General features: G+C 39.2%; 2 protein-coding genes across 4 annotated transcripts in view; one reads left to right on the top strand and one right to left on the bottom strand.

The window, feature by feature from the left end:
- gtpbp3 (GTP binding protein 3, mitochondrial) overlaps positions 1–13,150 on the top strand; it is a 52,918-nt gene extending 39,768 nt beyond the window's left edge. The window contains exons 10-13 of one of the 3 annotated variants that reach the window (XR_007039660.1): positions 409–583; positions 802–1,062; positions 8,480–8,590; positions 13,033–13,150. Coding sequence is in view for 2 of the 3 variants with exons in the window: in XM_047374937.1 (XP_047230893.1) it covers positions 409–583; positions 802–1,033 (407 nt within the window). In the remaining variant the exon portion in view is untranslated. Of the gene's footprint in view, positions 1–408; positions 584–801; positions 2,987–8,479; positions 8,591–13,032 lie in introns of those variants that run through there. The other 2 variants (XM_047374937.1, XM_047374936.1) reach the window with 2 other exon arrangements.
- plvapb (plasmalemma vesicle associated protein b) lies at positions 10,121–21,311 on the bottom strand. Its single transcript, XM_047374938.1, has 9 exons — positions 20,824–21,311; positions 20,394–20,570; positions 20,089–20,176; positions 16,067–16,268; positions 15,750–15,969; positions 13,380–13,529; positions 13,181–13,297; positions 12,763–12,870; positions 10,121–12,360 (listed from the first exon to the last, which is right to left on the bottom strand). The coding sequence occupies exons 1-9, from the start codon at positions 21,025–21,027 to the stop codon at positions 12,352–12,354; spliced, it is 1,275 nt and encodes a 424-aa protein (XP_047230894.1). The 5' UTR covers positions 21,028–21,311; the 3' UTR covers positions 10,121–12,351.
- Between the last annotated feature and the right edge of the window lie 860 nt (positions 21,312–22,171).

Raw genomic sequence — 22,171 nt, 5'->3', positions numbered from 1 at the left:
ATGGCCACGTCTTGGTAGGTTTGCAGATGTGTTATAGTCTTTCAGGTTTTTTTTGGATGTCAGGTCTTGGGGCATTGTTTTAAGACCTATCCCAGCTTTTTTCTCCTCAACTTTAACCCTCACCTGTCTGCTGTTCCTTGGTCTTCATGATGCTGTTTTTCACTGTTGTTCTCTGAGGGATTCACAAAACAGTTGTGTTTATTCTGACATTTAATTACACACAGGTGGACTCTATTTACTAGTTAGGTGACCTCTAAAAGCAATTAGTTGAGCTGGATTCAGAGTTGGCTGATATAAATGTCATACTTTTTACATTTTTACTTTATGTTGGTCTTAAATAAAAGGACATAAAATCTCAGTAGAATAGTAGACTACTAATACGCTTGTGGCTGTAATGTGATTCTGCAGGCAGGTGTCTCCTGGTGCTAAATAAGACTGATCTGCTACCTGAAGCTCAAAGAGAGCAGCTGACTCTGGGGCTGAGAGAGGTCTGTGGACTCCCACCTGTGTGCCTGATCTCCTGTCAAACCAATGAAGGACTGATGGACTTCCTCACTGTGCTGCAAAGCAGTGTCAAAGCAATGTAAGTTTTTTGTTGTTGTTGTGATGTTTTGATGTTTAATATAACATGAATAAAAATTGCATTTAAAAAGTTAAACAATAAAGCATAATGTACTATTTCAATCTAAAATGACTATATTACTGTAAGTACATTAAAGTATTGTTTAAAGTGAAACTTAATATGCACAAATGATCATTTTATTGCTCTGGTTCATTTGGTTCTCCTGACTTTCTCTCTAGGTGTGGTGACCCTCTCACTGGGGCACCCACCCTGACCCAGGCCCGCCACAGGTCCCACCTGCAGCAGTGTGTGATGGCCCTTGCTCAGTACCGGCGATACCGTGACTCTGACCTCGCTTTGGCAGCTGAGGGCGTCCGGTTAGCGCTCACCGGACTGGGAAGGATCACCGGACGAGTCGGAGCAGAGGAGATCTTGGATATCATTTTCAAAGACTTCTGCATTGGAAAATAAAGAAGCAAGAGTGAATACATGAAGCACAGGTAATCATGGTCGGCTCAGAGAGGAAGGCTGTTTTCCCACAGAACCTGTTAAGTAATTGGAACGGCCCGGGAAAAATGCCAAATAGTTGCCTCTGTGTTCTTGGCTACAGACTACCTCCGTTCCCAGGGCAAAAATATTTTTCTGTTGGCATTTTTTTTAATCCAGTTGAAAGAGTTTTAGGATGATCACAATGCCTCGGGGGTCCAGCATACTGAACAAGTGTTTGGCGCAGACTCAGTCATCTAAAATACTTTTCCAAGGCTAAACATTGTCCGCTGGGGCTGCAACACAACAGCTCTCCAAGGTCGGCTGAGTGTGTGGATGTTTACTTTTATCATTGAAACTGATGTTTTTGTTGTTTTCTTGTTTTTACAGAATTTCCTAAATGTTTTGTAGCTTGTCTTATGCTTGACAACTACAGAGGAGTCTCCATGTTTGAAACAAATACAGTGATAAGAAAATGTGTTTTCCTCCTTTCAGATTTCTTGTTTTTACTTGTTTTTCACACTTAAAAGTTTCAGATTATCAAATAACTTTTAATATCAGGTGTACGCATACGCGGCCGTAAAATTAGAGCTTTGTGCGGACATCCGCTTGGAGTCCACTTCGAGGACGCGTGGACATCCATGGAGTCAAGTACGCCCATGGCAGCCTTTAGGCTGCTCGACTCCAAGAAAGCAAAGTATTGCTATACAATTTCTGAAAATTTCAACAACTATCTCGGCATTTTCCTTTTTTTCATTGTTTTTTTTTATCACAATGTCCCTGCCACTCTTTTAAAGCTTTAACATCTTTACCTTAAAAAATGTACACAAAGTGTGGGCATAGAGGTCATACAAAATCTATCTAACAGGCAAAATATACTACCGGCATGCATAATTTGCATGCATGGCTCTTATATCCTACCAAATGTTGCATCCAAGCTGTCATTTGTGATTGCAATATTGCACACACTGACATTGTGATTTCCATTTAATATATATGGCTGCTCTTGTGCAAATATTTGCTTTTGTCAAGTAATTTTATCTCTTGGATCATGCAGTTCAAGTATTTTCCTTGTTAAAAAGATCAAATGCAAATCTAAGTGTTTTACCTTGGTAGGTACATGATCTTCCTAAAAGGGTTGTAAGATTTGATTAAATCATTAAAACTCGTTACATCTTTTTTTATATTTATTTTACTGTACTCCAATTTTACTGCTATTCTGGGTCATGGACAATAAGGCAATATTCAGAGAGACCTTCTCTCTTGAGTGGGAAAAGGGCGGTTTTGGAAGTAATGATCTCTGCACCCTTTGTTCGCCTGTCAATCTGGCCTTGATCAAATATTTATGTTTCCTTGTTGAACTCCTCACCCTTCTTCCCCCACTGGGTTTTTCTCTCCCAGTCTCTGACGACATTCAGCCCATTGCAGCCTGGCGTAACTGTTGTCTCTGCGTTTGTTTGACTCAGTCTGAGCTAGATGACCCTTCCTCTTTCCGCTTTGCTCTGTCAACTCTCTGCTTCTCTTTCATGGTTTCCCTGATTAATTACGATGCTCAGGGAGTTTGAGCTAAAAGTGGGATTTGCTGTCATACTGATTTGTGGTTAGAAATTTTGGAGCTTTGTCCTAAAATACTAAAGCCAGGTTAAATACCTCCCTTGGATAGCAATGTTTATCGTAACTGTAGAAATCGGATTCTTATACAACCTTCTTAGTGATCCGAGAAGTTTGCTTCTTTATTGCAACCTTCCTTTAGGAAATATGCATTTAGATTTCCTGTCAGATTTAGCTCTGGACTGTGGTTTGGCCATTCTTAAACTTAAATTTTTTTCTGAGAAAGACATTGTTTTGTTCATTTGGGTGTATGCTTCTACCTAAAGTGATGCAAAAAATTTTATCTCTCTGTCTTGCAGACAAATAAAATATTTTTTTCCAAACTGACTGGTATTTAGAACTGTTCAGTGTTTCATTAACCCTGAGGGGGGAAAAAACAAGAAAAAAGTATCACTACATGATGCTCCCAGTATGGTGTCCTTTTTGTGATGCGGACGTTTTTTTTCAGAAGCCTCTATTTCTGTTAATTTTGATTCAAATGAATTGACTTTGTAAAGTGCCTTGAGACAACAGTGAATTTGTTGCTATATAAATAAACTGAATTGAATTGATCAGCTACTTAAAAAAACTCAATTTCAGCCAAAAAAATTAATAAAAGATCTTTTACCCATCAATTTCAGCCTTATAAAATCTGTGTCCTTATGGGACAGGGCTCTGCTTGCTTGAATTACTGCATCAGTGCGACGTGGCATGGAAGCGACCAACCTATGGTTCTGCTGAGGTGTTAATAAAGCCCAGATTGTTCTAATAGTGGCCTTCAGCTTGCCTGCATTTTGACTCTGTTGTCTCTCATCTTCACATTGACAACATCCCATAGATTCTCTGTGGGGTTTGGGTCAGGCTAGTTAACCACATTAACACCACATTCATTTAACCAGGTATTGTTACTTCTCTGACCGACGGGTGCACTGACTTTAGGTTTGGAAAAACAAGCTGATGATGTGGCTTCCCAAATAAACAATTACTATGGAAATAATTCTGATTCTGAAACCTCATGCTGGATATCAAGAACATTTCATTCTTTATGTTAAATGTTACATTTCATTAGATTTTTCCAAATGAAATGTAACATTTGCTTTCACCTGAAAACAGGATTGTTGATCCTGAGAAAAGGTAATATCCTTTTTCTCTTCTGGTCCAGTTAGGTCCTGGATGGCTCTGTATAGGTCTGTGTGGTGAGCGGCCGTAGTCCACGGCTTTTAACTCTCATCTAAGATTTTTAAATGGACATTGCTTCACAATTACATAAGGGCAGCAGTTATCCCAGTTTTTCCTTCCACTCAACTTTTTATTAAAATGCTCAGATACACCACATTGTGACTAAGCAGCTCTTTCCAGTGAGCTTTTGTGACTTACTGTTCTAATTTTGTAGGTCATGACACATATTCTTGGTAAAACATGATTTTTTTTAATTAATATTGCATAACTTAAAAAAAAAATGCATTTACTGTTGCATTGTTTCAGTGAGCTTCTGCAACGTCACAACATTTATATGACAGTTTTAGATTAATTTTTCTCCAAAATCTTGCAGGGTTGATGGGAGAGTTGACCCTTTGCTCAAGTTCTTTTCCAGCACATCCCAAATATTCTCAATGGGATTAAGGTTTGGACTATGTGAAGAAGATTTCTCATGCTCTCTGAACCATTTCAAACATAAGGTTGTTGAACCTAAACCTGACCACCTGCAGCAACTCCACGTCATAGCACTTCCCCAATAGGGTTGTACTGTGGACACTAGAGATGAGAGGTGCATCACTTCATGCTCCCCTCTCTTTACCCGGATGGGCACATCACGCTCGAACAGGGTAAATTTGGAGTCACCAGACCACATGATCTTCTTCTAGTGCTCCACAGTATGATCTTTAGGATCCCCAGCCTATTTATGATTAGTTTCACTGATCAGTGGTTTTGTTAAGGATCCCCAGCAGTTTGGTCCCAATCTATTGAGTTGCCTTCCTATCATGCATGTGGAAAATACTCTTCGCATACAGCCAAAGCGAAAGTAAGTACATTTTCTGTAAATGTAATGTGCTTTCACCTGAGAAGAGGATTGTTGATCAAAAACAATCATAGTTCTGTTTTTGTTTTTTTACCATTTTATTTAACCGAATATTTAGGTGGTTGGCGCCCACATTTTTGCCTTCCAGTTTTTAATAATGCTTTGGACAGTTCTTAACCCATTTGTAGTAGTTTCAGAAATCCCCTTCGTTGTTTTCCTTTCCTTGATGAATACAGATAATTTGACCTTTCTGAAACATATTAACATCTTTTCTGCAACCACTGGACGTCTCTCCAGACATGGTTGTTTATGAAACGAGAAGCTATTCACTGCATAGCTGTTTACTAACATTAGAAATAACTGTAAGAAATTAATTCAAGGCCAAGATGTCTTTTGTTACTAAGGGGGCCTTATAAACCTTATCAACTAAAAATTACTGAAAAATTAGGACTGGTAACAGGTGAATTTTACTCAGTCTATTCTTAGCATAGTTTCACATGTTTTCAGACTAATACCCAATTTTGCTGTCACATTTTGACTAATTATGGTTACTTTAAACTGTCTGTAAGCTTCCTGTAGATTTGATTAGTAGCCGTCCTGAGATGTAAGCGTTGACGTAGCTGGATCCAGCCAGATCCACCCTGTGTCCATGTGAAACGATGTGTATGAGAGTATCCGGGACTATACATGGAATCACAAACACTTTATGTTAAACAAAGGATTTCCTGCTCACAGAAAACAGACAGACTCACCTGTAGCGTTCACATCCAACCGAAAATGAGCCTGAGGGATTGTTTTCTTATGAAATAAGGAAAGGAGTAGATGGGTTTTCTCTGTCTCTCTGGCCTCTTTACTGGTAGCTGGACAAATTATTAATGGTTTCCAAAAGTCTTAAATATCTCAAGAGCTTTGCCACTAACCTGATTTCTTGTTATAAACGAACATAAAGTAGTGAAAAGTGTGAAAATAAATTGATTCACAGTTTTCACAATCTTTCCAAATAAAAATATGCATTTGTAATCGGACCCTCGTCGTGTTCCGCTTTATCCAGGACTGGGTTGCGGGGGCAGCAGACTCAGCAGAGACGTCCAGATTCAGAATCAGATTCAAGTCAGGACTTGTAGCTGCATGCAGTTAAAGTTTAAAGCCAGAAATGTGACTTGGAAAGTGAGAAGTTACTCATCAACTCGTACTCGTACTCGTCGTCTTCCGCTTTATCTGGGACTGGATCACGGGGGTAGCAGACTCAGCAGAGACGCCCAGACGTCCCTCTCCCCAGACACCTCCTCCAGCTCCTCCGGGGGGAGCCCAAGGCGTTCCCAGGCCAGCTGAGAGACACAGTCCCTCCAGCGTGTCCTGGGCCGTCCCCTGGGCCTCCTCCCGGTGGGACGTGCCTGGAACACCTCCCGAGGAAGGCGTCCAGGAGGCATCCGGTATAGATGCCCGAGCCACCTCAACTGGCTCCTCTTGATGTGGAGGAGCAGCGGCTCTACTCCGAGCTCCTCCCGGATGGCCGAGCTCCTCACCCTATCTCTAAGGGAGTGCCCGGCCACCCTACGGAGGAAGCTAATTACAGCCGCTTGTATCCGAGATCTCGTTCTTTCGGTCATGACCCAAAGTTCATGGCCATAGGTGAGGGTAGGAATGTAGACCAACCGGTAAATCGAGAGCTTCGCTTTTTGGCTCAACTCCCTATTCACCACAGTATGGGGGCTCAGTGCCCCCATTACTGCGGCAGCCGCACCAATCCGTCTGTTGATCTCCCGCTCCATTCTTCCCTCACTTGTGAACAAGACCCCAAGATACTTGAACTCCTCCACTTGAGGCAGGAACTCCCCTCCAACCTGAAGAGGACAAGCCACCCTTTTCCGGTTGAGTACCATGGCCTCGGACTTGGAGGAGCTGATCTTCATCCCAGCCGCTTCACACTCGGCAGCAAACCGCCCAGGCGCATGCTGTAGGTCTTGGCTAGAGGGGGCCAGCAGGACCACGTCATCTGCAAAAAGAAGAGACGAAATCCTCTGGTCCCCAAAGGGACCCCCTCCGGCCCTCGGCTGCATCTGGAAATCCTGTCCATAAAAGTTATGAACAGGACCGGTGACAAAGGGCAGCCCTGCCGGAGTCCAACATGCACTGGGAACAGGTCCGACTTAGTGCCGGCAATGCAAACCAAACTCCTGCTCCGCTCGTACAGAGACCGGATGGCCCCTAATAAAGGGCCCCCGATTCCATACTCCTGGAGCACCCCCCACAGGGCATCACGAGGGACACAGTCGAATGCCTTCTCCAGGTCCACAAAACACATGTGAACTGGTTGGGCAAACTCCCATGAACCCTCGAGTACCCTGTAGAGGGTATAGATCTGGTCCAATGTCCCACGGCCGGGACAAAAACCACACTGCTCCTCCTGAAGCTGAGGTTCGACTATCGGCTGGACTCTCCTCTCCAATACCCTGGTGTAGGCCTTACCAGGGAGGCTGAGGAGTGTGATCCCCCTGTAGTTGGAACACACTCTCCGGTCACCCTTCTTATGAAGGGGGACCACCACCCCAGTCTGCCAGTCCAGAGGCACTGTCCCCAGCCGCCATTTAATCGGACCCCAAGATTGAATACTTTACAGAACCACTATTCACTTTAGTCACTACCCTAACACTAGTCTTTTTGGGTGTTTCCACCAGATTTAGTATAACATTTTTGCCCATTCTATGAATAAAACAGTAATTGAGGCTCAGTCAGAAACCATTCAAATGTAGCTCTGGCTTTTGTAGCCTCTAACAGGTTTTCTTTCTGGATTGTCCTGTTTTTAGCTCCATTCAATATCCCATTAACTATGACCAGTTTCACTGTCTCTGCTGAGTTTATTTGTATAGCACATTTCAGCAACAAGACAAGGGCTTTACATGATGAAAAAAGTACATTGCAGTGACAAAACATATATAAAAAAGTACATAGCAGTGTAAAGAAAAGTAAGAACAGTCTGTTAACCTTTAGCAAACATGATTTTAACCTTGATTTAAAAAAACTCAGGGTTTCAGCATTTTTACAGATTTTCTGGAAGTTTGTTTCAGATTAGTGGAGAATAAGAACTGTATGCTGCTTCCTCTTGTTTGGTTCTGATTCTGGGGATGCAGAATAGACTTGAACCAGAAGAACTTAGTGGTCTGGAAGGTTGATACAACAGCAATAGATCTGTATGTATTCTGGTGCTAAGCCATTCAGTGATTCATAAATCAACAGAAGTATTTTAAAGTATATTTTCTGAGATAAAGGGAGTGTAAGGACTTTAGAACTGGGGTGATGTGCTCTACTTTCTTACAGACCTGTTAAGACACTGTTGAAGTAATCGATTCAACTAAAGATAAACGCATGGATGAGTTTTTCACGATCCTGCTGGGATATTAGGCCTTTAATCCTGGAAATATTCTTTAGTTAATAGAAGATTGGCTTAGTGATTGTCTCTATGTGCCTCTGAAGGTTCAGGTCTGAGTCCATCTCTACCATATGGAGCCTGATCTGTGGTTTCTAGCTGTAGTAAATGAAGCTGTGTCTTCATTTAGTCCAAAGATAATTACTTCAGTTTTGCTTTTATTCAGCTGAAGACAATTTATGGGACATCCACTCAATGATTTTAGTCAACTCCAATGTAAAGTTAACTGCTGACGCAAAAAAGTCCCTGTCCTTCAAGCAAAACTCAAACCAGCTGTAAGTACTGTACCAGAAAGACCAACCCAGTTCTCCAGTCACTCCAGTATTATACTGTAAACAACAGTGTCGATTGCTGTGCTAGGTCCAATAATACCTGCACTGTTGTTCTTCCACAGCCTGCATTTATGTGGATGTCATTGAACATCTTGACAAGGGCAATCTCGGTACTGTGGTGAGCACGGAAGCCTGACTGGAAGACATCAAAACAGCTGGTCATTGTTAAGAAGGTATTTAACTGTTAAAACACAGCGTTTTAATAACCTTACTGGTAAATAGGAGATTTGAGATGGGCCTGTAATTTTGCAATAGCAACTTGTCCAGATTATTCTGTTTTAACAGTGGTTTGATAATTGCTGCTTTTAAGGCCTGGGGGAAAACACCTGACAAAAGGGATGAGTTTATTATGTTAATCAAATCAGACGCTATGACAGGCAAAACTTTCATAAAGAGATCTGTGGGTATAATTTTCTCTGTAAAGACGTTAGCAAATGTGTTGCAGGCCCTGGTAGAGTGCAGTTCAGATGCTACAGACACAGGAGGTTTTGTTAACCTGCCGACCGTAGCAAACAAGGCACAAGTATTGTTAATTTTTTTGTTGATGATTTCAAAAAATAAAGATTCCCTTGCATTGCTCATTTGTGAGTTATATCAGTGAAATCTCTCTTTATAGAGGTCACAGTGAAACTGGAGTCCAGTCTTTTGCCACTCAATTCGGCTTTTTGACACCAGTGGAGCATTTCTCCACCAAGATTCTTTCTTACCAGAGACAACCTTCACCCTAATAGGAGCAATGGAAACAATAATGTCTGAAATTTTAGAATGGAAGTTATCTACAAGCTCATTTACTGAGTTACATGACAAAGTGGACAAAGAGGACTGCTGGTCGGTTCACTCACATTTACTGCAGCATTCTGTTTCTTGGTGGTGCTAATTGGGTCATTTCCTTTTCCATACCCAGCATTTACTTCCACATTTACTTCAAGCCGAAGAATTTTCATTTCCATTACTGTTATTTTCTGGAGAAGGATGTCCTAGTCATCAGTGGGTAACAGAGGCATCTTGTGTTGATTAGCTGGTGCTGCTGTGGAAAGAGCAGCTGCTCTTAGCGTCGTCGGGCCCTTGCCTCAAAAGCGATTAAAATTACAAATCCTTGAAATAAAATCCTGTCACTAGTTTAATCCAACTTTTCTGTAGTTTTTGGCTGAAAGAAAATAAATTAAGAGTAAAAGAATGCAAGCAAACAGAGGGGGAGAAAGCACCCAAGCAAGCAGAGAGGTGGAAGTTTGGGGAAAGCATCCCCACAGCATGATCTTGCCACCACCATATTCCACGTATATGATGGTGTATCAGGACGATACGCTGGGTTAGTTTTCTGCAGTCTTTGGCAACCAAAAGGTTCAATTTTGGCCTCATCTGACTAAAGCACCTTCTTTCACATGCTTGCTGTGGAACATACTGCTTGTGTGAACCAAGACTTCTTTTGACTGTCCACAATGTGTTTCTTTTTACCATTCTTCAAAAAGAATAGGACCTGTTTTCATAAAGAATCCTAAGATAAAAGAAGAAAGGTCAAATGTCAGCTTATCCCCTTCATTACTTATATAGTGCCCTACAAAAACACCTATAGATGATTAATTGTGACAAAATTTCTGATCAACCAAACAAATTATTTTAATCTCAAGCAAAAACTTGGGTTTCTGTTTTTTTAACTCCTACATTAACAAAATCTTAATAAGTGACACATGAACTCAGGATACTCAAGTCAAAACAGTTTTATTTACAGATCTATCAAACTAAAGGTTTGCATCAGTGGTTCATTTTCGGTTCTCCTCGTTTAGCTACTTAGAAACTAGTAGAGTTTTACCGTTTGGCAGCAGGACAATAAGTGTAAAATACAGTGTAATTTCATTTTTCCACATTCCCAACAACTGGACAAATTTATTTCCAAAATCTACTTTAAGCTTTTTTGACAACCATATCAAATTAAAACTATTTATTCACATATTGAATAGAAATCAAGTTGCTTAAAAATTTAATTAAAACATGACGTTCAGAGTTAATAACCTTAAAAAAATGTAAGATATATATATATATGTGTGTGTGTGTGTGTGTGTGAATGTGTGTGTTACTAAAAGGAAAACACTTTAATTTAAAATCGCTATGATAAAGCAGGAAAAATGCAGTTTAAGAATAAAACACATATAATTTGAATCAATTAAAACATTGCAGTGTCAATAGATCCTCTGTACAATATTTACAGTTTTTAATGATAATTGAACCTGATCCCAAACATGAGTAAAATTAATTTTTATTGGGTTTCTATATTTTCCCCTTCCCTGTTCATGTGTACCAAAAAGGACTCCTAATAATCGTAAAAAGAGCAGCATCTGTTTCCAGCCACAGAAACGTATGTGCTCTTTGCTTCTGGAAGGAAAAGGAAGCTGTAAAGCTAGAGAACAGTTCCTATAATAGCTACTAAAACTATAAAATAAGCCATAAAACAGGCGTTTAATAGTTCTGACCCTTTTTTAAGCTCACCATCAACACTAAAATAGAAGTAGAGCCACTAGCTGCAGATATGATGATGTCCGTACTGTTGCAGGCATGTTGCAGTTGAACATAAATGTGGCTATTGTAGCTTAAAGCAGACAACAGCTGCTGGTGTATCCTCGTTATTGTTACATTTTTACTCCCACCGAGACAGTAAGTGGACAAAAATGCTTCAGATTGAGTCAGTCTATTTTACGTTTGTGAGCGTGAACACAAAAAAAAATATTCACACTCGGATTTTTCACATTCCTCTGATCTCACAGACACAGAGTCTTTTCACAGCTGATTTAAGCTCAGTTACAAGTATTAAATTATCTATTTATGCTACGGAGGAGCGACAGTCATGGGAGAAAATACACATTCTCCTACAGTTGTTGGGTTTTATGTATTAGGACACAGTAATAATGATTTCACCAGGTTCACAAATTAATTTATCTAACCTCAAGTGCACAAAAACACTAAAGATTTCAGATTTGCAGTATTTGTTAAACAAACATGTAGAAAAATGTAAACGTTGTGTGTAAAGATTTAAATGAACCCCATGATCCAGTAGCTTGTTGAACCACTTTTAGCAGCTTTCCTGCTCACAACGTTGTGGAGGAATTTTGTCCCACTCTGCTTGCAGATGTTGTTTGTTTGAATGTTTGCATGACCCATTTGGAGTCACCCTGAGCTGCTGGACACAAAGCACCATGTTTGACTCCAGAAGACTTTGATATAACTGAAACGTGCATTACAAGCCTGAATCATTACCCCTCCACCTCCATGCCTGACAGTTGGTATGATGTGTTTATGGTGATAGGCGGTTTGTTGTTCTCTAAAAATGGTGCTGTGCATCAAACATATTAAACTGGAGCTTCTTTTTTGTTGCAAAAGAAAGAATTTAAAATATTTTGGAAATGTCCTCATAGCCCCTTCTAGTCTGATGGGCAGCAACAGTTGCTTCTTTAAGGTCATTGCTTTAAATTTTCAATTTTTATCTCATGTTAACGCACACCTGAATGCTCCAGACCAGCAACCTGGCAAAAGTCCTGCCTTTAAAAACGTGGTCGCTCTTGCAGATGATCAGTTAATCAGTTGTTTCAATTAGCAGCACCTGGCTGCTAATAAAAAGATTTTCATTTTCTCCCCTAGTTCTGTTTAATTAGGATTTTGTTACATTTCTAAGTACATTCGAGGTTAGTTTGAAGTAATTTTACATCCTGGTAAAGAACAGATCATTTTAGTATGTTCTGATACGTAAAACCCTAAAACTGAAGAAGGGTGTACTTTCTTTTTACAATGACATTGGCTATTTACAGATTGTGCCAAAGTGTTTGATAATAGTAATATATACACGTCCATTGAAAGATGTTCACAGTCTAAGTTGCAGTAGGTTTCTGTGCTTTGAAAAACGATGGTACAGGTTGTGGATGGATGGATGGATGGGTGGCTCATTTCACCCAACCTGGATAAAAACAAGATAAAAAACAGTTATTAACACGTATAATGGTAAACACATTCAAGGAATAAGAAAAATGGCCACGTTTGTAAAAAAAAAAAAAAGTTTTATTGAAGACCAAATTGCAGGTCTTCCACAGGATCAGTTTTTAATTTCCACCATTATTACTTCAAAATTTCAGTTTCTTCTAAATAATGAGCAGCAGCTTTGCCCTCTGGGATATTGGTGCTTCATTATGACCAGCTTCACACAAACACCTGCTTGTTAGTAGATTAGTGTAGTGAAAACCATCAGAGGTCATCAACATTCATTTTAGCTCTCCCTCTCAACTAACACACTAAACATGCCAAAGATTGAATCACGTCTTGCTCTGAAGATTATTTAGACGTTTTCAGAGCAGAAGCTTACCATTGGAGGTTTGCTGATGCCAGTTGTGCCACCTAAAGCCCAGCTGGCTGCAGCCTGCCTCCCCTGCTGAGGCACAGAGTGCGGGGAAGCAGCGTTTGGTGGGCCAGCCTGTGAACAAATAAGATGATCTTAGTTTTGTTTGACCACAGATGGCGCATTCACAGCAACTCTTTCTGACATTGCCTCGCTGTGCAGATTTTGCTGGGTGGTTTTATGCACTAAAACAGTTTTTTTTATTATCTTGCTTTTTCATCCTTTCTGCTGCTGCAGCCTCCACTTCCCTGCTAAATCACCAAACCACTTTACATCTGGACAGTAAGTAAGATATGATCTAAAATCCCTGACAGACTCTGAATCTGAATTAGTCTTTACTGTTAAGAAAACAAATGCTGTAGAAGATTGTGCTTCCGTGTCTCACCTTGTTGGCCACCATTCCCTGCAGAACCTGAATCTCTTTGTCTTTCAGGACCAGTCTGTCCTCCTGGAGTTTATTCTGCTCTCTCAGTTGTCTCTGCTCCATCAGTAATTTCTCTACCTAAAATAAAAGATGGATGCTGTTTTAAAATGAAAAATGTGCAGAAGCCTCTTTTTTTCCATCATTTTTCACCAACACCTACCTGATCATCATGAACCTTTTGCTTGTGCTGTAAGTCATTGGCAGCCTTAGTGACCGCTGTGCTGTGTTTTTGTCCACACTGCTGCAGCCTGGAGGTCAGATATGCGTTGTGCACCTCCAGCTTACTGGACAGGTCTTGAATCTCAACCACCTGAATGATCAAAATATATTTTTTCTTAAAAACTGTAAATGTGATGTGTGCATGTCTTCTCGTATCATGCGTACATCATGAGCCTCTGTAGGTTCATGATGTACGCATGATGTTTGTTTGTCTGGGTCGGGGAACACAGGTTGATTTAAGTGAGCTCTGAGAGATTCAATGATGTGCTCATAAATTGGATTAGGTGTGGAGCCAAACCTGAAGAGCATGGCAACATCATAGTTTTAAAATATAATATTTAGATATACACAGTTGTGTATAAATAAAAAATTAAGTTGGTAATGTTTCATACAGACTTGTTGCTCAAACATTTAGACTTGTAAGATTTGAAGTGTTTGAAAATAGATCTAAAGACCATTTACAGTTCTGGAAAATGATCTCAGAAAATGAAATTGATGTATTCATATTAAGAAACCAGATTTTGTTTAGTTTTTGTTTTTTCTCCTGATTTTCTCAGTCATGAGTGTCTAATTTAACATGATTATACACAATGTATCTGTAACGGCCTGTTGTGTGCTTAGAAAACTAATGCTGCTTTTCTGATCTTACCTGATCTTAGCATAAACCAAAATTTCTTTAAAGGAGGATAGGTCCCTTACACATGAATGCTCCAGTATTTGTTTATGAACTCGACAATTTTTCGATATCCTAAATATATTTTATGTTCATTTGTTTTTCTATTTTGTGCTTTTTGTTTTGAAGTGTTTTGTGTTTATATGATGTGATTGAAAACGTTAAATTAAGATATAAGATTTGAGACAACAATTAATGCATTAATCCCATCCTAGATTACTGCACTTTCCTTTGTGCAGATCTTGGGCAGTCTTCACTAAGCTGTCTTCAAAATGCTTTGGGACGGAAAAGAAGCAGTGTGATTGTGCCAAATCTGTTGTGGCCTCCCTACACTGGCTTCCAGTCCATATTAGGATCCAGTTTTAATAGCCATTGGTTGCTTTTAGGATGCTAAATCTGACTGGGATCAAATTGGAATGTATATATTTGAATTTGCATCTGTCTGTCTGATTGGTTTGATCTGATAACATATTTATTTATGAAAATCTGTGGCTCGTAAAGTTGAACAATTTGCATCAATTCCCTGTGGACACTCTTGGACATCTGAGTTGTTGCTATTTCAGGTCGGCAACTCCTTGTCTTTGTTTAGACCAGAAACGCAAAGATGATTGTCCTGCGTCCTGTCTAAATTTAACCTAAGCAAAGATGCCGAACGTTGCGCTTGCTTAGCAAATTTGATCAACCCCTACAGCTTTTCAATCGCAATAAACGTCTTTTCACCTTTTACGGTTCAGAAAGTATGGTTTTGGTCTCTTGGAAAGGTCCTAGTCGCTGCTTTCTGATAAAGTTTAAAACATGTGATGATTTGACCTGAAAACATTTAGAAAGCACCCAAAATATTTACAAAAGATACCTTAAATACCAATAAGAGAGGCAACAAAGATAATCTTAAATAATATATAATGTACAAATTAATAATAAACTAAAGAAAAAGGCACAGAAACAAGTAATTTTTTAATATCTTCTGGATCCTATATCCATATAAAATATTGCTGTGGAGTGTAAAAACAGGCTGAGGCTATGTTTTCTTTTTGTCCTGCTGCATCAGCAGGGCGGACAACTTCACCTCAGATTTGACCTTGAATTTGCCTCACAGGACATCTGTCTCTTTAACTAGATTTATCAGGAATTATGTCGTGAGTAAACTTCCTCCCTGGAGAAACAAGTTTCCTGTTCAGCTTGCTCTTTGGAGGGGATTTTAGGAGCACATTTGTTGAAGGAAACATTAAACCTGGGTTGGTTTGGCAGAGATCTTTACCTGTGAGGTTTAATGCCGTGCAGAAACTATATGGGCTAACAGATCGGTATGATTCCCTCAGGTTACTGATTATTTGGTAAAACTGCCTATGCTAATACATATATCTCTGCAGATTTCAAGTCAGATATATGGTATATTTTACTTTTTTGTGATGTTATGGTGTGACTTTTCTTTATGTATTCAGATTTTACATTGGACTACACTGCAAAACTCATCCTGTTCTTACTTAGCTACAAAAATGCATGTATAAACAACAATTTTAACCAAAACCTGGAGAAATTGTAACATCACTGCAGCATTTAGTCTTATTAAGGCTGAAAATGGAGTATTTTTTCCTTCTGCCCCAGGGTAGGATGATTAAATAGTCTGCATTCACACACCTTGTTGCCCACATTGTCCAGATACATCTGGAACTTGCTCTCCACGTCCCTGGACAGGTTGGTGCAGCTGCTTTTTATCTTCTCCAACTGCTCCTCCTGGCTGTTGCAGGTGAGGTGGAACGTCGACGAGTGGGGGAACAAGTTTTCGATCTTACTTAAAAACTTGGTGGTCACCGCCTGGATCCCATCCAGGGACTGCGCGAAATCCTCTTTGCACTTCCTGGTTTGAAAGAAAAGCTGCCATTAGATTGTTTTTTTTGTTTTTTTATATTTTAGGTCAAATACACTATGTGGACAGACAGACAGGTGGACCACACCTGGTGTAGGTGGTGAGCTGCTCCTTCAGGAGGTTGTTCTCTCTGCCCAGTTTGATGGCCTCCTCTCGGTTGACGTCTTGATCTCTGAGAGCGCTGTCCCTCTCATGCGTCAGATACTGAACCATCTGAGTGAAGTTTGAGTTAATAAGGCCAATCAAAGTGTCCTTCTGACTGATGATACTCTTCAGAATGTTTGCTTCATCTGCAGAATTCAGAGGGAAGGTTTGGGTCACAGGAAAAACAAAACTAACAATTAACTATGTGTTAAATAATATTCTGGCACCACTTTAAAAAATGGTACCTGTGGTTGTAATTTAGTGAAATTTCCTACATGCTTTTATCTATTTACTAGATATTAATTAAATCTAAAGGATTTTAGAAAGTCATGCCATATTGTTGGTAAATATTGCGATAACTATCACTTTCAATAATTCCACTTTGTCCTTGCTTTGCTCATTTTTATCTATGGTTGTGATGCTTGTAACTATGTGACCATGGGTATCTTAGGCACTATTGTCTGCAGTCATATTCAATAAATCCGAATATGCACTCTGATGAGGCTCGTTTGTCAGATTAAAAGCACCTTTTAAAAACAACCTTTAAGCAGCATTATTATTAAGCAAATATCAAACATACTTTTCATTGAGCCCACATTTCTGTATTAAAAATTATTGGTCTGATGTAATATTCTAATCTTCTAACCTTAAACGCTGTATTTTAAGAAAAATCTTCAAAATTAACAGAAATAAAGGCTTGGAAACATCAGTCTGTGTGTAATTATTCTATACAGGTCCTTCTCAAAATATTAGCATATTGTGATAAAGTTCATTATTTTCCATAATGTCATGATGAAAATTTAACATTCATATATTTTAGATTCATTGCACACTAACTGAAATATTTCAGGTCTTTTATTGTCTTAATATGGATGATTTTGGCATACAGCTCATGAAAACCCAAAATTCCTATCTCACAAAATTAGCATATTTCATCCGACCAATAAAAGAAAAGTGTTTTTAATACAAAAAACGTCAACCTTCAAATAATCATGTACAGTTATGCACTCAATACTTGGTCGGAAATCCTTTTGCAGAAATGACTGCTTCAATGCGGCGTGGCAAGGAGGCAATCAGCCTGTGGCACTGCTGAGGTCTTATGGAGGCCCAGGATGCTTCGATAGCGGCCTTTAGCTCATCCAGAGTGTTGGGTCTTGAGTCTCTCAACGTTCTCTTCACAATATCCCACAGATTCTCTATGGGGTTCAGGTCAGGAGAGTTGGCAGGCCAATTGAGCACAGTGATACCATGGTCAGTAAACCATTTACCAGTGGTTTTGGCACTGTGAGCAGGTGCCAGGTCGTGCTGAAAAATGAAATCTTCATCTCCATAAAGCTTTTCAGGAGATGGAAGCATGAAGTGCTCCAAAATCTCCTGATAGCTAGCTGCATTGACCCTGCCCTTGATAAAACACAGTGGACCAACACCAGCAGCTAACACGGCACCCCAGACCATCACTGACTGTGGGTACTTGACACTGGACTTCTGGCATTTTGGCATTTCCTTCTCACCAGTCTTCCTCCAGACTCTGGCACCTTGATTTCCGAATGACATGCAGAATTTGCTTTCATCCGAAAAAAGTACTTTGGACCACTGAGCAACAGTCCAGTGCTGCTTCTCTGTAGCCCAGGTCAGACGCTTCTGCCGCTGTTTCTGGTTCAAAAGTGGCTTGACCTGGGGAATGCGGCACCTGTAGCCCATTTCCTGCACACGCCTGTGCACGGTGGCTCTGGATGTTTCTACTCCAGACTCAGTCCACTGCTTCCGCAGGTCCCCCAAGGTCTGGAATCGGCCCTTCTCCACAATCTTCCTCAGGGTCCGGTCACCTCTTCTCGTTGTGCAGCGTTTTCTGCCACACTTTTTCCTTCCCACAGACTTCCCACTGAGGTGCCTTGATACAGCACTCTGGGAACAGCCTATTCGTTCAGAAATTGCTTTCTGTGTCTTACCTTCTTGCTTGAGGGTGTCAATAGTGGCCTTCTGGACAGCAGTCAGGTCGGCAGTCTTACCCATGATTGGGGTTTTGAGTGATGAACGAGGCTGGGAGTTTTAAAGGCCTCAGGAATCTTTTGCAGGTGTTTAGAGTTAACTTGTTGATTCAGATGATTAGGTTCATAGCTCGTTTAGAGACCCTTTTAATGATGTGCTAATTTTGTGAGATAGGAATTTGGGGTTTTCATGAGCTGTATGCCAAAATCATCCGTATTAAGACAATAAAAGACCTGAAATATTTCAGTTAGTGTGCAATGAATCTAAAATATATGAATGTTAAATTTTCATCATTACATTATAGAAAATAATTAACTTTATCACAATATGCTAATATTTTGAGAAGGACCTGTATAATGTGTTTCACTTTGTCAATCAAGTAAATTAATTAACTTTCCATAATATTCACATGTATTGATATGTCTGTGTGTCAGCTGTAGGTATTTACTGCAGTAAGATTCCCTCCCTCCAGCAGGCTCAATATCTAATTTCCATGCAAAGTGTGTATTCCTCTCAGATGGAATAAAATATCCAAACACATCACATCACATTTAAAACAGTCTTTGCTGTATCCATAATGCACACACTGATATTACGTTTGTAGTATATTATACTATATATATTATACAATATATACAATCAAGCATTCCAATCACTCCAATCTATATAATATTTTTTTTTGGTGAATTTAGTTATGGAAATAAAATTACTTTTTCAATGATACTCAAATTTATTAAATATGAGTGTATATATAGAGTGGGTATATAATATTTTCAAACACAAATGACCAGGTTTGTCAGTCAATTTTCAGGACATTTTTAACATCTAAAATAGGAGATTTACTGTATTTATTTATATAAATATTAGCAAAAATTACACATGTAGGCATTTATAGCATCAGCTAATTCCCATCCCAAGTTGGGCTTTTGGATACATAAAAACACGTTGGATTTGTTAAGATCATAACAGTGATGTGATCTGATGGGCTTAATTTCTATCACAGTTTTAAACAGTACTGTAATCTTTAGTAATTGAAATGGTAACAAAATAACTAAAGAAATTAGTTGTATAAATTCTGATTAGTTTGAACACGTGTACGTTTGCTTTTGCTTGACATACTTGTCAGGTTTTAAATGAGAGTCCGGCATGACACAAGGATAGTTTAGTACTGAAACGTTTGATCAGTTGCCCAAATCATCTCTGGCAGTTAAGGTTCAAGACCTCAACAAAAAGCAGTTTGTTTTACCATTCAACATGACATGATTATTATTATTTTTTTTATATAAGGCTGCAATAGACCTGCAAATATTGAGAAAATTCAGATTGGCTTAATTCAGATTTTGTAAATAGAGTCCAATTTAGTTCAACAACTTCTAGTTGTGTTAAAACAGATGAAGCATCCTTACCTCCTACATTTATTACTATCAGTATACATTTAGAAACCTGCACCAGGACACAAATACAGCAAGTCAATTATATATAAACTAAAAAGAAGTGAGCTAAGAACTAAGCTTTGGGGAACACCTATAATTATTTTTTTTAGAGTGCAGAAGAATGGATGTGCAAAAACAAAACAAAAAAAAAGCATTTTTGGAGTAAGATTGTCCTAATCGGGTGATTTATGTTATTATGAATGCGGCATGAGCTTATTTTAGTAGTTTAGAGTAGAATGTATGCTGGACTGATTTGCAACTTGAAGTTTGCTTACGGCACATGTATAGGACATTTCCTATCTTTACTCTTTACAGTAATTCTTACAGAGAATTATTATTAGAAATATTTTTTTAGTTTTGTTCATGAAAGCACAAACATTTTCCATGCTCGATTCCTTTCATTTCTATACTCAGTCCTCCAAAATGTGAAAAGCTAATTCCATACTCTTCCAAGCATTTTTGCATAGGTTATAAACTTTAAAGGTTTCAAACAAAGCTAAAGTTTTGGCTGCTGTGTGAGATGTTTTTGTAGTATTGAACTTACTGTTAAATGTGACTGGAGGAGGAGGGGGTTGGAAGGGAGGAGGAGGAGGAGGACGTCGCATCATACTCATGGACCTTTCAAGGTTTGCCTTCAAAAAAAAGAAAACAAAGCAGATGATGAATTAGCTAATTAAGTTGATTTATTTGTGGTGTTACAAACATGGCCAACTGGAAAGCTACAGAAATGCTTTGAAGGCAACAAGGTTATATTTACAAAACATGCTTTGTTTTTAGTAAAAAGTGTTAAAGTGCAATAAACAGCAGAGCTCTTACTGCAACGTCTCCTGGTTTTTTCTCTGTACTTACAATCTTTTTCTTGAGTTCATGTTCTGTGTTGTTGGCTTCAGTTTTCTGTTTTGCCATCTCTTTCTCCAGACCAGCTTTCTCAGCTGTCCGAGCAGCCAGCTGATCTCCAAGCTCACCTTTCTCCTTCCTCAAATCAATGTTGTTCTTGCTCAGTTTGTTGAAGACCTGCTCCAGCTCCTGCACAACACATGAAGAAGAATCGGCATTACTGAACACTATTACATGCTAGGAAAAAAATGATAAGCAGGTCGTTCACATAAGTAGAAGAAAAAGTTAAACATGTTTGTGTTCTTGGAATCATGTTTACTACAAAATTTTACATAGCTCTTTGAAACTATGCATTTACAGGCAAAAAGGATTTTATAAGCATGCAGTCATGAAGGCGGCAACAAAATAAACCAAAACAGTTACTATAGAAGAAATCACTGACCTCAACCTGTTTCTCCTCTGCAGACTTCTCTGGCTGTCCATAGATGAGGAAGAGCACCAGGCTGACGATAATGAGAGACTGGATGAGGGATGAAAAGAAGAAAACAATCCTCATGTAGTAGCCGCAGCTCTTTCCTTTGTTCCTGTACAGGGGTTGCCTGGACTCTGGGCTCAGTCTGGCCCGGGAGTAGCTGGAGCTGTACATGGCTGCTGGTGGTGAAGTGGTTGCAGCCAACAGAAATTATTTGTTTGAAAAAACCTTTCCTTTTGTTGTGATCTTCTCTGGAGAGGAAAACCCAGCTGAAGTTTATCAGCTTAAGGAGCTAAACTAAAATCAAATAAAGCCAAGCTTTCTGTTTGTCCTTTGGAGGTTTGTAGAGATGCAGAAAAATTCAGGCAGAAATTTGGTTAACAGGGACCCTAAGGTGTGTGAAGGAGACATGCTTATAAAGGGTGCTGGAGGCAGACCTCCTGTCCATCCTGGCTGTCCCCTCCTCTCTTCTTCCTGCCTCAACAGAGCATCAACGCTGAAAAACTTTCCATTCATACATTTACAACAAAAACACTTTACTGTTACAGAATATCAAATAAATGTTTTTAAGACATTGAAAGGTATGCTGTCTAGGTTTTTATTTCCCTGCAGATGTTTGAGTTTCATAAAATGTGAGTAAAACTCAGACTAATTCAAACTCATTTCGTTGTACCCCCCAAGTACAATGACAATAAAGATTATTCTATTCTCTATTCTAAGAGACTGCAAATGATTATTATTTAGCTAAAGGTAATTAGAAAAAGAATATTTTCTACCATACCTACACAGAGCCCAGTTTTACCACAGTCTTGGCTTTATTGTAAAAAGAACGGTGAACAGAATACGTACCTTCATCTCTGACCTTTCACCTCATAGCTACTCTCCTCCATGTCACTTTGAATTACCCAAATTGGTATTTTAAATGGAGCCATGAAAACATTTTATCTCACACAGATGGCCTTCTGAGTCTTCAAAATATAATTTTTATGACCTTGAAGGGTTCAGAAGAAGTGTATTTGCCTACTTATCTTTAAGTATTTCTTATTTAACTCATATTTATGCGTATGAAAGGGACATACAGTATGTGGTTATTATGCACGTTTTCCGTGAATATACTGCCCATTTCAAATCATGATGTCCTTCTTTTGCACATTAATATTATGCACCATTGTTTCATTTTTACAACGAACTTTGTTGTATGTTTTTTGTGCTAGTTTTTATATATTTATTGTTATTGTCTTTGTTTGAAGTATTGTCTCTCCTTGTTTTGCAGCATTGTCCCCACATCTAAGACAAGGGGACAAATACATTATTTTAT

The sequence above is a fragment of the Girardinichthys multiradiatus genome, chromosome 9 (assembly GCF_021462225.1).
Source record: "Girardinichthys multiradiatus isolate DD_20200921_A chromosome 9, DD_fGirMul_XY1, whole genome shotgun sequence".
NCBI lineage: Eukaryota > Metazoa > Chordata > Actinopteri > Cyprinodontiformes > Goodeidae > Girardinichthys > Girardinichthys multiradiatus.
The sequence above is the reverse complement of the archived record's forward strand: the minus strand, read 5'-3'. Positions and strand labels throughout refer to the sequence as shown.

Bases quoted from the DNA above. Each gene is read 5' to 3' on its own strand.
- plvapb (XM_047374938.1), bottom strand. From the start codon at position 21,027: ATGTACAGCTCCAGCTACTCCCGGGCCAGACTGAGCCCAGAGTCCAGG. The intron at 13,530-15,749 runs GTGTGTGAATGC...TTGATCATTCAG, and splicing joins TGGACAATGTGGGCAACAAG to GTGGTTGAGATTCAAGACCT. The intron at 13,298-13,379 runs GTAGGTGTTGGT...CTTTTATTTTAG, and splicing joins AAAAGGTTCATGATGATCAG to GTAGAGAAATTACTGATGGA.